Source organism: Zingiber officinale, chromosome 6A (genome assembly GCF_018446385.1).
Source record: "Zingiber officinale cultivar Zhangliang chromosome 6A, Zo_v1.1, whole genome shotgun sequence".
Classification (NCBI taxonomy): domain Eukaryota; kingdom Viridiplantae; phylum Streptophyta; class Magnoliopsida; order Zingiberales; family Zingiberaceae; genus Zingiber; species Zingiber officinale.
Window position 1 is genome coordinate 116,683,886 of NC_055997.1, and position 15,400 is coordinate 116,699,285.

Below are 15,400 nucleotides of genomic sequence, written 5' to 3' on the forward strand. Positions count from 1 at the left end.
CTTTTAACTTTTACGCTTTCCACTCTCAATTCTCTAACTCTATAGATTCTATTGATTAACTTCAATTTATTTTCTCTCATTTTATCAACTATTACTGGAGCTACACTAATACCGTTAACTCTTCTGCTGACTCAACAAATTCTCTATTAGTTATCATTGAATCCATCCCAACTAATAGATTCAACTATTTCAACTCTGTAGAATATCATTTATGAATCATTATTAATTAAAGCTACTCTTATTTACTCTCAGAAATTTGATTTTTAATATGGAATGTACAAACCAGGCACCATGCTGTGATGTATGAAGGACAAGGTGGACCTGTACAGAACCATAGCAAACCTAAAGTGGAGATCCTCACACTGTGTGGCAAAGTCATGGGACTTTTGAGACCTGATGTTCAACACCTCCTTTCTCACTTGAAGATTGATCAGACTTCCTCCATCTATGCAGCAACGCATCCCAAGCTAACTCAAAATTCAGCTTGATCAATTAACGTAATCTAACATATTGACACTAATATACATGAAGCGAATGTTTCCTATTTTTCTTCTTGTCATAAAAATGTGATTAGTATACGCGTGTCTGTGTTAATTAAGTGATTGTTAGGCCACGTGAAGGATATCAGTCGAATTCGACTCTAACACAAGGTAAACTCTGAAATGTGGATTGATGCCATGATAGTTAACTATGTTTTCATAGGCAGGTCAGTTGACAGAATGTAAAGTATTGTGGAATGTTTATTTATTTTATATGTTTTTTACTATTAAACTAATATAAATGGGCTCATGGCAATTGACATTTTGTTTTAAATTTAATTAGTTGCATAGCCTCTCAAATTCAGGCTTAAAATCACTAAAAAGTTTAAGAATTTTTAAACATTCTAAAATAACATCATGTAACATTTTGGAATAAAATTCTTGGTATTATATTTGTTATTATTGTCTTTAGCAAAATAATAATAATAAAAGTAGTAAATTAGTGTTTAACATGGGATATCCAGTTCTTTGGGCTGATTAATTTTGTTGTCTTCATAGTCTGTCTCCACTTTATTATAATAAAGCTGTCATTATCTAGCTGATACCGTGGAGATAATAAATAGTACGCCCATGCACGTATGAAGATAAAAGTGATGACTTCATTATCAATTAATTACATATATTGATGGCAAAAGGTGAATACGTTCGTCCCAGTGTCCTCATCAATTCGTCCCAGGATCAACACGGTAAAATAAAATAAAATCTAATTTGTTGTAGACTCTTAGATGTAGACTCATTTCATTGCTTATGAATAACATAAAATCTACAAGTCGATGTGTTTACGAATATGTAAACTAATTAATTAAAGTAGATAATCATTAAATGAGATTAAAATGCATTTTTTTAGCTCAAAATTATTATTGTCGATGTGTTTTCTTTATGATTACATGAGTCAGTGACAGTGCAATCCCGCATTAAGTGAAGTACAGAAATTTGGGACGGATTGGTGCACGGTAAGAGATGCCTAAGCGTAATCATCTTTCTATAATTGAGGTACAGTAACTCTGGTGTCCTTACCACCCTCAGCTTGGTGCAAAATTTTCAAAACCAGCGAAAAAATAATTTAAAAAATTGGAGGTGTGTTTTCTTACAATTAGCGACGGTGAGGGCACTCTTAGCATCAAAAGGGCTAGGTGCCTGGCAGCTATAATCAGTAGCTCCGTCCTGGGAGAGAAAAGATCCGGATTTTTTTTTTAATGATCAAAAGTATTTAAAAAATAATCCGGATATGATCTCTTATATTGAATCGAGGTAAGCACACTCGTAATAGCAAAAGATGAATACACGTGCTTCTAGTAACTAACACATAAATTATTTATCTCGATTTTAGAGACCGAATTCTCTGGACTACTTTTTACGATCCACGGAATAATCCCTTTATATGCATTGATGGATAGATAACCCTCATTTATAAAATAAGTAGGGACCATTCATCCTTACTAATACATACAAAAAGATCATTCTCTAAACCGCAAAAAGTGATCCAGAAAATCTCAAATTATACGCTAACCACTAGATCATTCCGAAGACAAGCGCACTCAAGACCATATACAATGAGTCCACGGCAGAAAATGTAATTTCCCTTTTACAAAAATGTAATTTCCCTTTTACAAATAAATTCTCATAAGAATTAGGGTGAAAAGCAAAACATGAGGCTGCTATTAGTTAGTGTTGACATAGAAAGTGTGTGAAACATTGTACTAACAGAAACTCTTTAACTAAATAAGCTGATAAAAACATAATGAAGGATTGAAATCGACATCAGCATGATGAGTTCAACTGCTCCATAATCTGAAGCAGCTCCCTCGCAAACTTGTCATCCACCGGTGACCATCTGCAGCAGAAATATACCATCGACTTGGGAATGTCATTCTTGTTCTTCATCCTATATTTACAATCTTCGTTCGAACAAACACTAACATGGAAGGAGCGCAGCTGCAGATGAGCTGGAGCAACTTGAATGTTCGTACAGTCTATTTTTGCTCTAAATTTCACCAGCAAACTATGAAGGGAACTGCGATTTTCTGCAGAATTTACATCTTCTGTAGTCGAACTCGTTGGCACATCCACCACCATGAGAGAACTCTCACAAAGTGAGATGATATTTGCTTCGTTTGTTGCCAGCTCCATGGTACTGAATTCCACAGGGCAGCAAAGGGCATATAGTACTTTATGTTCTTCTAGTCCGAGAGTATGTACAAGCTCATCCTCATCGATGATCTTTGCGGTTTTAGTTTTCTCCATCACGAGGATGCCTTGGGCACCTGAAGCTTCATTGGAAGTCGAGCATGAAATGAGCAGCTTGTCATCTGTTTTACCAAGTGCGGAAGTAGAACACCTGCGGATGAACTTCTTTGTGGCACCTACTTTGACACTAGGGGTGGTAGGAATCAGCACTATTTCGTTGTTGGCTGGATAACAGCATGGTATCCGCAGCTCAGATTGAATTCTTTCTCGTAGTGAGGCCATCTTCGGCTTTTCACCATGTACAAGCATCACATGTTTAGGAGAGAGGAATCCAATAAGATCCATGATCCCTTTAGCATCCGTGTGAGGACTGAAAGATAGTTGATGGATCTGCATGGTGAGACAGTTGATTACTACAATGAGGACAACGTCAAGAATAATTAAGTTGCTGCTTTGACCAAAAAGGAAGAAAAGAGAGGTGGTATTTTGAGATTAGGAATGTAATTGGAGATTCCGCTCATGCTGAATGGTATATTGACAGTAATCTAAAAGCTGTTGGATGGTTTTGGGTTCGTTTCCAGCATGAAGTCTGGCATCCTCATTTCATCTATATAAAAACCTAGAGAGGCTAATAAGAGATTCAATTCTAATGAAGCCGACAGAGTGTTTAATCTCCATTTTTGATGTTGTCATCATAGTGTTTAATCTCTCTCCATTTCTAATGAAGTAATTACAGCATTTTAAGTTTCCAGTTTAATAGATTGCACTCCTTTTAAGTATAGAATTTATGGTCTTATCCCTTCATGCTTAAAAGACATATCTACTAAATAATAAGGGGCAAAATTATCGAGGTTAAGCCAGGATAAAAATAGTATTAGATAGGCCTAAAACATTTCCAAATTTCATCGAAATACTGCAACAATTCAAACTCATGTTGCCAAAGAAATACTTTAATCGTGTTGCAGATACGAAGAAACACAAAAGCAAAATGTTGAAAAAGCAACATATTGGTAAGTCCAGAACTTGGAAGTTTATGTGGTTTCTTCATTCAGATCTATTTCTGAGTTCTCTTTGATCTCCCTCTACAAGACTACCGCTTACACATTTCAGTGTAATAGATTTGACTGTTTCAAATAAAGCATAGACTTGAAACATTGACTGGACCTCTTATCCTTGATGCTTTAAAAACTATATCGACTAAATAATATGAGGCGGGGTAAAATAGTATAAAGTTGAATTGAAATATTCCCAACACGAAGAAACACGAACTAAATTTTGAAAAACAACGTATTAATAAGTCCAGAACCTGGCATCTAACATCGATCTGGGTTTCTTTGTCCAAATCTACTTTGGTTGGCTTTCCCGACATCAGTTTATGCCCTATGGTCCCTGCAACACAGTATCTGGAAGATGGAAAAGAATGTTAATGAACCAGAAAAGAAAATACAAAAACAACAGGAAAATAAGAAATTGGTTCACATATGATCAAATCATACAGATCATGGCAAACTAGTGAAGTATCCAGAAATAGACTACTACTAGATAAATAAAATGCCCATATTTGATTGATGAAAAGGATAAGTATGAATTTTTGTTCCTACAAATTCATAATTTAGAATAAGAATAAGCAGATCATTTTACTACTAGATAGTCTATTTTTCACTTATCATTGTCAAAGTAACTGATCACGTAGTAAAACATCAGACAACTGCCAAATAATGCCTATACAATTGGAGGTTTAGTGTAAGTAATGAAATCTACGTCTGTAAAAACAAAAGTAAATAACAAAAATGTGAATTGCCTAATAGCATAAGAAATAGTACCCAGGAAGTGTGACCAAATTTAGCTCAGATGGAGCCCACTGCTTAAAAACCTCGAGGGAAAATCCTCCACTAATCATCCCAGGTGTCGCAAAGAGAACACAAGGTCCAGGTGCATTAACAAGAGATCGGTCCAAAGGACACACTGAATGATCACACACACCATAAAAGCAATGTTAAGCCTAGAAATTACATGAATAAATGTGATTGAAATTTGAGGTTTCAAGTTACTTGGTGATTAGCATTCAAGTTACTTGGTGATTACCACAGGAAAATAGAGAAATGAAATAAAGGATAATTGAAGAAAATAATTATGTGCTATATGATATTGCATGCAAGTTTTTCTAATCTTCTTTAAAGCAAATTGTATATCAATAATATTTCATCTGTTTAATCATATCATGTCATGATAACTAAAATGTCAAAGGAGTGTCCTCCAGAGCACTCTACTCTGAAGACTAACTCCAAGCATTCTTCAGGAGAAGATCCTCGAGAGCACTCTACAAAGAAGTGTTAAGATTGCAGACGGATCATTGGAAAGGTCAACCTAATAATTGCAAAAATCCGTCCTACAAAAAGAGGTGCTCACCAACATCAAAGTTTCAGCAAAATGCTTGCTTAGTTCCTACGTGGATGGGAATTTACAATTTTGCCACCTCCTCAGGGACCTCCCAAGTAAACTGTTCTTGCAACACTATTAAATTGCATAACATAATGATCAAAGCTTGTTTCTTCTATTTTAGATTCAACCTCCTGGACCTCTACAAACTGCCTCTGTTCTTGTCTAGATGATAACCATGAGTTCACTGCATGCACATACAATGATTCCTGAAATTATGTGTCCACCTAATCAACTATCATACAGCACTAAAATATTTTAATATAACAGCCAGCACTTTTCATATACCAACATTTCAAACAAGGCGCATAAGAAAAAGCAAATTGGACATGAAGAATAAATTATTCAAGAAAATACCATGTTTGAAGTCATATGTATTGCGCACTGATGAAGTGTCTTTGATCTTTTGGCTTGCCCATCCAATAAACATCTTATAATACATATTTGCTTGAATTGTCAAACCTGAAAAGTGTCACCACATGCAAACAACATGATCTTGTGTCTACATATTACTATTACTTTAAAAAGAACAATTATAATATACAATAAAACATTAAAGTAGAGCGCTAAAGTGGAAGAAATAAGTTGTATTATTGTAATTGTAAAGAGATGCCTATTACATACTAAAAATAGGAATCAACCTAAAAACCTATTATGCAAATTCTCTTACTTCAATAACACACTACATCCCAAAGTGGAACAGAAAACCTAAGGCTTTGTTGCCAAAAGGAAGGAAATTACTAGGAAAATATAAAGGTAGGAAGTAAATATTCATAAGACAAGAATTGTAAAATATTTTCCGCTGACTGTTTCCTTGGAGGGAAAAAAAAGAGAGGGAAACTTATTTTTAAAATCTTAATTATTAAAATTATCTAAATAATAATAATTTATTTAAGTTCAAATTTTGAGCTCCATTGCATGTGAAAGTGAATTTATGCTCGAATTCAATGGAAGCATATATAAGAATACTAGGGAAAGATTTCCTTTGACTTTCCCTTCCCTCCCTTGTTTCTACCAAAATGGAAGGAAGGTGCTGCCGGGATAATTTTCTATCCTTTTATTTCCTTCTTGGTTTGATTTCCTGTAGGAAATTCATCCTATACTATGCAAAAGCATTGCAAGCAATCATTTCTACATCCAGTGGCCAATGTTGAAATAAGTACTGACATCAATACATAATTTAATAATACTGCACCAATTCAATGGTATAAAAAGCACATAGCAAACATTATATATTTCCTTCCAGTATTTGGCATGAATGGACATGTTTATTACTTAGACTCTTTTGTGACATTGTGAAAAGAAAGTTTTCCCTACATCCTTCTATAAAGAAATAGGACAAATCTTTATGATTGAGATGAATCACACTTGCTGCCCAGCTCAAATTAAAAATGCATAGGACAGCTCTATATTAATAGTAGATAAACAAGAATCCATCTAAAATGAAATGAGGAAAACAAGATATTCTTCATCCTAAAACTGCAATCTGCCAATAAATAAATAAATAAAAAATAAAGGAAAGATAAAAACTCAAAAGGACATACCAGCAGAGAAGTAGATGGGGACCTTTAACTTCATTCGTTCCCAGTAATCATCCAATAAAATGCAAAGTTCCTGAAACACAAGATATTTTCATGAGAAGAAATGGCACCATCAGTGACAATGATTACTTTAGCTAAGGAACACATCATTTCAATCCAATGTAAACTTGCTACCAATATCTAGTACAAGGAGATTCTCATATAATGTAATCCTTTGATAATGCTCCATTGTTAAGGATTTTTCTTGTGGAATGTGAAGCCAGTTCCCAGTGTATCAATTGATCCAACGTTACAAAAAAAAAATTGTAAATCACCTTCTTGTCCAAGTGACTTCTCCTTTACTTTGTATAAAAAAATACAGACATTCATATATCCAAACTTTACATCTGCTAACCGAGATCCAAATGACCAATGCCAAAATAGTTAGAATCAAATAGGTACTCTCAAATAAATTCGATTTCTCTTACTGGATGATCATGAATACTTCCAATAGAGGGGCACAATTGCCATTTAGGTTCAAGGTATACGATAGTGGGTGTAAATTGAGCTTCAGTCTACTGTGTAGATGCACTTCTACATATTTGCAAACATAATCATCGAAATTTAGGGTAGAATTCTTAGGAGGATAGGAGAAAAAGGAAGCAAGAAAGAAGGGATGACAAGTTTGGCAAAGTAAACAATAGTGACCAAAAACTAATACTTAACAAACTTTAAAAGTTGTGTTAGCTAGTACCTGTGCTCTCCCCAAGGCAAATGTTGGGATGAGAACTTTTCCTCCTCCAGCAACACATTTGTGAACCTAAGCAATATAAGGAATGATATAGGAAATCCTAAATTCAGTGATTGAAATGCCAAAAAAGGTTAAACAGAATAAAGCCTAAGCAACCTCATGGACCGGATAGAACTTTTAACTTTTAGTTGTATTTTTACTTGTATATAAACGCTACAAAGGGTCACATTGTTACCCTTTTTTATTTTGATCAAATTAAGTTTAAGGCACGCACAGTTCATTTATGGAAAGGTGTAATTATTTATTTGAATAATATCTAAAGATTTTTAACAAATCATGATACCAAACCATTTGTGGCCGACCAAAAAAAAAAACTTGCTTATCATTGGCTGTTTTGATTAACATCAATAGTTGCACTAATAGAACTCATATTTAGTAAATGTATCTCTGTTGTTGGCATTAACAGTTATGTGTGAAGAACTATCAATTGCATGACTTAAGTTAGTTACTCAAACTAACCATTATTTGACTCAAGCTAAGAATGACATATTAAATAATGTCAACCTACAGTGGAATAGTGTTAAAGATTGAGGTGAAATAACAACTATTATAAATTGTAAAAATAAATACTAAAAAACGAGAACTCTAAGCCTAGCCTTTTACTAGAGTACCTGACCGCTCATATAGACGTGGAAGAGTGGGTCACCTACCGTCAAAATTTTTTTGCCCAAGGGTGCTATATTATTATTTATCATCAATTAGGATTTTAACGCACATTTTCTATAAAATTATGAATAACTCGAGAACCTAACTCTGCCAATTCACTTCTTAACAGATATCTTAGTGAGGATTAAAGGGTGATAATTCAAAGTGAATATAATTGCCATAATAAATATTGATAATTAAATGAATTTACTTATGGAGAATAGATTTTGATAAATGGAAACTTGTGAAAATAACGAGTGGCAGTGGGTGATAATTAAATGACATAAAGATAAAAGTCGACTTTATATTAAAATAAAAACCCACTAAGAACTCTAGTGTTGGGAAGACTTATCTAGATCTTTGAACTTGATTAATCAAGATTACAATTTATATATATATTTCCTCTTTCCTTTTTATCTACTTAGCAATTTATGTTTTTCCTTGTTTACCTTGGCCTCTAATTTTGTAGGCAAGGGTTAATTTTGAAGCCTTAGTTGGTTTCAACCCCATGTATAGAGTTGCTTAGAGATTACTGACATGCTAAAAACTGGATTTTGTTTTCCTAGTTTTACTTGTTGTTATGTTCGTTTGTCTTTTTGTTAATATATATTCTTATTGTACTTTTTATGACAAAGGGATGAATGCATATCTTTGTTGAATAGATATTGTTTACCTTGAGTTATCTATTGTTGTTATAGTTCTTGGTTACCTATTAATATAATGTCATCAAGTGGCGTACCTCCTGTTAAATGGAATTACACCTCCAAGTTATGACAACTTATCATTCATATAATAGTTTAATTAGCAACTTCAGGGTACAACTTATAATGAAGGAGAGCCTTTGCGCAATGGCAAGGTTTGCTTCACAGGTCCGAGTCTCATAAACAACCTCTTGCAAAGCAAGGTAAAGCTACATACAATAGACCTTTTCCCAAGACCCCGCATTGGCGGGAGCTTTATGCACCTGGTTGCACTTTATGGTACAACTTATAATAGAAATAAAAGAAATGATTAGATAACTAAGAAAGTTGGAATATTTTTCTATCATCTCTCTTATATGCACAGAAACAAATACTACATACCGCCTTTAAGAACTCTCTTTCTCGAGCATATTTTGAGTCGCGAATAGTTGTTGCATAGGTGGATCTACAATGAGAATATAGATCATACTTACATAATTGTATATTGTGTAAAGAATATAGATCATACGTACATATAAAAAAGCAGGAACAAGAACACATGGGCAGCAGCCAAGAAAAATAAACTTTTTTTATTTTCCACAGATTTTATAACCAAAGTAATTCAATAAGCCCAGTGATTCCAATTAAATTTTGTACCAATAGGTACATGTTTGTACCTATATTCAACCATCCAACTAAGTTGAATAAGACTAAAAGGCTCGTTTGGCTAGAAATAATAACTATCTCTCATGGTTCCTAGAATTTTAGATTCTTAAGCTAAAACAATCTATGCAAGTTGTTGCTGGCCAAATTGTTTGTGAATAGTCATTAGTTCGTTCATCTGAATCATTTAGTTATACTATGTCAAGATGCCCATCACATTGTTGGAATGGAGACGGTTCCAGATAGGCTTGAGTAGGTTAGACAACTGATGAAAAAATGGTCAGCACCCACTTAGATTGCCAAGCTAATGGATATCAGTGCTCAGAGAAGAGCTCCATGTGAATATGATAGTGACTGTGCTTACAACCCTCCACAGCACGATGCCAGAGTACCCATAAAGTGCTAGAGTGGTGCTTGGGATACAAAGGAGATGGAGAATCATCTCTATGACATGGCAGAATACTAATATATCAAAAAGCCTATGAGAACCAAAAGTAACAACTCAAGAACCATATACTTGGCGGCAAAACCAAGCTATAAAGGACAAAATAGCATGAGAACCAGAGAGAAAATTGTGTCTGTAGCTGAGAGGTGTGCAAGGCAATTTGTGAGTATGTCAGAGTTCTTGGTAAGTGTGCTTGATATCTCAAGCATAGCCAAGAATAATCTGCTATTTTCCTTATACCTACAATAATAGAATAACAAGAGTAGCAATCTATATGATAAGATTGCATTTATCATTTTTTTTTTGTTAATATAAATGGTTATGCAGCCAATTTTACCCCCACATTGCCTGTAAGGTTTACTTATAGAAAAATCTAGCTCCATAAAACATGTCCAATGTAATGCCAGATACCAAGGCCTTGACCTTCAAGAACAGATCTGCAGAGATATCATACTGGTCTATCAAATATGAATTCCCACGACCAAGATTTTAAAAAAGTGTATGTTGGTAGTACAAGGACATACATGCAGTTTCATAGTTTCACATGGTCCATGTATTCTTGTTTTTAAAAAAATAATTTTATATTGACAATAATGTATTTATCACACCGTTACTGCTACAAACCACTGCCAAGCTCTTGAATGTATTTCTTTGCTCTCAATACCGTACATATGTGCTTCTCCAAAGTTCAAGCTTGATCCAGTTTGGATAGTTAAATGATAAAATGAGATTATTTGTCTTACTTCCAAAAACAAAAAAATTACTAAAAATCACAAAACATATATGATGCATACTCAGTTATAACAAGATCTAGCTGTAAACGATCGATTTGAGCAGCTCCAAGATGTCGATCTGGTGTCATATTGTAATCCCCTGTGTACAAAATAGTGCTTTCTCCAACTTTTGCATAAATCATTGCAGCTCCAAGGACCTTGAAAATAATAAAATAACCAAGATTAAGGCAAATTAGATAATTGGGAAAACAGAAAGAGACAAGGACAAGGAAAGCAAGTCAGTGTTTCCATATGCAGCAAGCTCTTCCATCAACCTTGCAAGTGGGTTGAGAAAGCATGTACATATCCCTTTCAATCAGCATCAATAATTCACCTTCATTTGCTACTTACTGCCTTATCAGCAAGGTTAGGAACATGATTTTTAACACAATAAATCAATTTTCAAGTTAACAGTGATATGACAGATTGATAGTGCTGATTCTATTAGGATTGGGACATATGCACATGCAATTGTTTGATTTTGCAATGTACTTGGCCATTTATTTCTTCTCAACTTGGTAGCAGAGCATATTATTGCTTCTAGAATTTATATTTTCACAATCTCCTAAAGAAGGCCATGAGTTATATACGAATGTGACATCTCCTCCTGAAAGGCACATGACATTTTTATGTAATATCCAAAATGTGAATTATGCCAAATTCTAATAATGCTCAATCAACCTCCATTTCCTTTTCCTCTTCAACCTCGCCACCATCCTCATTATGCCATTATCTGCTCCTCACATCTCCCCTTACAACACCATTTGTACAGGAGAATACCAATTCACCGCCCCACCTACACACTGCTACATGCACCCACCACCACAAAGAGGTCTCCTTCCTTGTAGATGACCCTCAGCATGCTTCATCTTGACTGCATCTCTTCCTCCTGCTCATCGTCACCATGCTAATCATCATTATCATCATCAAGCCATGTTATTGTAACTATTGTTACAGGCACTAAAAAAGTCGTGAATAGAATATAATTAAGTCACTCTGCTCATCTATGATAGTTACTGAGTGCATCCAATGATGCAAAAACACAAAAAGGTAAAATCATTCAATCAATGGTCTATAAGAATGGGTTTGATTCTCTATTAGTGTATGAGCACAAGAATATTAAATTTGACAACATAGAGTTGACTAAATTGTATATCTCCACTCAATAAAGCCTGTCACTTAGTTGTATCTTTTATGATCTATTTGATTTGGCAAACCCAAAATTGATGTCAATATGAAGGGGTGTGCCAAACATTGAGAGGATGTTTAGAAAGGTTCAAACGCATGTGTTTAGATTTTTGAGTGCTCCTCATGTAAGTCCTTGCTCGACTTTAATACAATTTACCTTTATCAAAAAAAAAAACATAGAAAAGTATGAAATTTTACTAGATGATAATGACTGGCTTGCAACACAATACAATTATATGTACTCTTTTGACTATCTCGAACTAAAAGCTTATACTTCATCTTCCCAACAAACTTCTAAAAATTAATTCTGACAAGTAAAAAAATTGTATGCGCAAAGACAGAGATGCAGTATACAAGTGGAACAGAGAGAAGCTGGATAAAAGAAAAGGAAAAAAAAACTAAAATGTATTGTAAGAAAAACAAAAAAAAAAGAAAAAAAGAAAAGAAACATACATGTCCAGCATAATAGGCACGTATCTCAAGATCCTTATCAACTTGAATAGTTTGTTTTATGTCCAAAGGTATAACTGCATAGAGAGATTGTAAACAATACCAAATATCTTTCTCAAATGTTCTACGAACAAAAAAGATGACAGGAAAACTAAAAGATCACAATAAAACAAGAAACTTAAGTGCTAATGTTAATGTAACCAGGATATAAGGAAAGGTCCCAGCTAAATTAGTTATGTGATCTATTGACCACTGAGCTCAACTGAGGTCAATATCACCAATTCATTATAACAACTCTAATTACATAATTTCCTGTCCTCCATCTCTCCTCACAGTAACATTACTAATCCTAATTGTTAGTTGAGCCTGTGTCCTAGAACTCCTTAAACATATAACACTAATTGCTCAGACTTGTAAATATTTCTAAGAAAATTTTTCTATTAATACACAAATCAATCCCAACAAGAGTTGAACCAAGCCATCATTTATGTTAATTGGGGCGTAATTGGAGTCCAATTTTTGTGTCAATAAGTTCATTAGGTGGGCCTTGTGATAAATCAAGTTTGATTTCATTTATTTTGGCTAGTTTAGAGTTGAAATATTTTTTTTTGTTTTTTGATAATAGGTAGATGGTCTTCCCTCTAGTTCGCATGCCAAGTAAATCTTACCTCTGGAGCACAACTTATGCACACTTAGAAGTCATATCTTCCTCTCCTCCAAATTTATGTAGGGGATTCACAAAGTTTCTTTTGATTGGTAAAAAGGTCAATTTGATTGGCTTAATTAAGGTAATTCTAAAGTGATACAGGATAAATTAGTTGTGCCAAAGAGCATCAAGTTCGGTAATTCATCAAAACAATATGTTTCGACTGTGTCGCCGGGAACGATGTGAGATTGCAAACCATCGCTAACTTATTGATGAAAACAACTTGAATGTAAATTTCTTGATTGTTGTAAGTATTAAAAAGTGAAAACTTTAAGTCTAATTTTTTTAAAAGAGCTTCCAGTCCACAAAGCCAATAGCATGAGTCGCTCACAATCATTATTTATTCTGTGTGGCAACAGATTGTTGTATATCACTCATGGTTTAAAATCTCAAGCCGTGCACGAGTTTCGGTCTTAAACTAGTGTCATGCCAATATAATTTCAATATTTTTTAAATATAAAATATACAACAACAACCAAGTCTTTTCCCACTTGGTGGGGTCGGTTGTATGAATCCTTTTACGCCATTGAGCTCTATCTCCTACTATATCATCATCTATATTTAAATAAATTTTATCTTGTTTTATTATTGCTAACCAAATCTTTTTTGGTCTTCTGCTTCCTCATTTGATATGCAATTATGCATGTTTATCATAGTTTCACATCGCCTAACTGGAGCATTTATTGGTCGTCTAAGTACATGTTCGTACCATCTTAAACCTGTCTCTCGGAGTTTTTCCTTAATAGATGCAACTCGACTTCTCTCTAATCCTCTCATTTCTTATTTTGTCCATTTTAAATATAAAATATATCAACTCAAAAAAAAATTAATCTAAATATTTTAAAATAAAAATAAGTAAATAAAATAATAAAATAAAATTTTAAATATATATAAATATATTAAATTAATGGGATAATTTTATTAGGCTTTAATTAATCCTATTTAAATAATCTCAATCATACCTAGGAGTTGATTAAAATTATTAACCTAAGTTATTTATTAAAGCCTAAGTTAAAAATCACCCCTCCTACGTCTATTCCACGATGACCGCGGACATGCACGACACGTCCGGACACATCGCCGAAGTTAAGCGACTCGTCCAGACGTGTCGCCAAGCTTGCGTGACGAGTCCGAATGCATCACCGGGTCTACGCGACGCGTCCGGACGCGTAGCGGTGTGGCGATGTTGTGTCGGTCCGTGGGAGATGTTTTGCCCGTATCAAGCAAAACGACTCAAGATTTTAATCTATGATAAGACTAATAATAATTTTAGCCTAAGTGTTGGATAATATTCATACTCTGAGAACCAAGATCGTTGATAAATATATATATATATATATATATATATATATATATATATATATATATATAAAGTTGAATCATTAACAAGTGACTATTAATGTACAAATAGTACTCACTATCCTAGAAAACCTAACAATGCTTATAATGTGCTAACTGCAAGCTTAAGTGGATGTAAATTTTCATTGTTGTTATTCTTTTGAATTCTTAATTGAAGATTATAATGTCACACTTCTCTCTTATTCTCTAATTTTAGCCCCTGAGTCAAGCTTTCATAGCAAAGACAACATTATTATAATTATCATTCATCTTAGAAGTTGGTATTAGCTATGTTATTGCTACGATAAATTATAAATATTAAATATAGTCCCAAAATAATTATAGGATCATACAATCCTATGATCTGAACCTATGGACCTTTTTTCATTTGTAGGTAGGATTTTAATCCTAAACAACCTTGTTGATAATGAAAATCAGTAAACCAAACAAAAACTAGGCCACCCTTAACTCTTTGCATTGCCTCCTCTATATCAATGGAGTAGAAGATTGATATATATATATAATCCTTATTTTATCTCACTGATTACGGAGAGAAGCAGAATATTCTTGAATTGGATGACAACGACCGTCTCATTTTAATTTTTTAAGATATATTTATATACTTGGAAAATGCAAGAGTCATTCAGCATATAAGCAAATATTTTTATAAGAACTCGTATCTCATTGTAGGTGAAAAGGAACATCACAGAAGCAATCACAATCAGTTACATACTTGGGAAGTAATATAAATGCTGAAATTAACTCTTTTATCCTGAATAAGTTGCATCCTTCTAGTTTAGCAGTAGATATGTGAGATGCTTGATCTTTGCATAAGAATCAATTAGAACCTAAAGCACCTAAACCAAAGAAGACAATTGGAAGCATTGAGTTTGATATTGGTTTTCAGGGAACTATAAGGTTTAAGTTCATTGGTCAAGGATGTTATAAGCGAAGAGAAGGTGACAAATTGGATTAATATTGTAGGACTTAGATGAGCATGAGGAAATAGGTGTAAC

The 15,400-nt window shown here is 33.8% G+C and overlaps 2 protein-coding genes across 4 annotated transcripts in view; one reads left to right on the forward strand and one right to left on the reverse strand.

Annotated features, from left to right (window-relative positions):
* LOC121997631 (mediator of RNA polymerase II transcription subunit 23-like) overlaps nucleotides 1–795 on the forward strand; it is a 50,949-nt gene extending 50,154 nt beyond the window's left edge. For both annotated transcript variants that reach the window (XM_042552142.1, XM_042552143.1), the window contains one exon: nucleotides 287–795. In XM_042552142.1, coding sequence (XP_042408076.1) covers nucleotides 287–488 — 202 coding nt within the window. In that variant the 3' untranslated portion in view covers nucleotides 489–795. The remainder of the gene's footprint in view (nucleotides 1–286) is intronic.
* A 1,311-nt stretch (nucleotides 796–2,106) lies between these two features.
* LOC121997632 (cleavage and polyadenylation specificity factor subunit 3-II-like) lies at nucleotides 2,107–13,481 on the reverse strand. 2 transcript variants are annotated; one of them, XM_042552146.1, is made up of 9 exons: nucleotides 12,344–13,481; nucleotides 10,724–10,860; nucleotides 9,224–9,287; nucleotides 7,440–7,505; nucleotides 6,710–6,779; nucleotides 5,523–5,627; nucleotides 4,550–4,691; nucleotides 4,033–4,129; nucleotides 2,107–3,116 (listed from the first exon to the last, which is right to left on the reverse strand). In XM_042552146.1, the coding sequence occupies exons 2-9, from the start codon at nucleotides 10,843–10,845 to the stop codon at nucleotides 2,301–2,303; spliced, it is 1,482 nt and encodes a 493-aa protein (XP_042408080.1). In that variant the 5' UTR covers nucleotides 10,846–10,860; nucleotides 12,344–13,481; the 3' UTR covers nucleotides 2,107–2,300. The 2 variants fall into 2 exon arrangements, with proteins under 2 accessions (XP_042408080.1, XP_042408078.1); XM_042552144.1 differs by lacking the exon at nucleotides 12,344–13,481 and adding an exon at nucleotides 11,384–12,278.
* Between the last annotated feature and the right edge of the window lie 1,919 nt (nucleotides 13,482–15,400).

What these genes read in the sequence shown, in the direction of transcription:
- LOC121997632 (XM_042552144.1), bottom strand. An exon ending in TTGCCTTGGGGAGAGCACAG is followed by an intron (nt 6,780 to 7,439) that starts GTACTAGCTAAC and finishes CTTGTGTTTCAG; the next exon opens with GAACTTTGCATTTTATTGGA. An exon ending in CCCCATCTACTTCTCTGCTG is followed by an intron (nt 5,628 to 6,709) that starts GTATGTCCTTTT and finishes GACACTTTTCAG; the next exon opens with GTTTGACAATTCAAGCAAAT.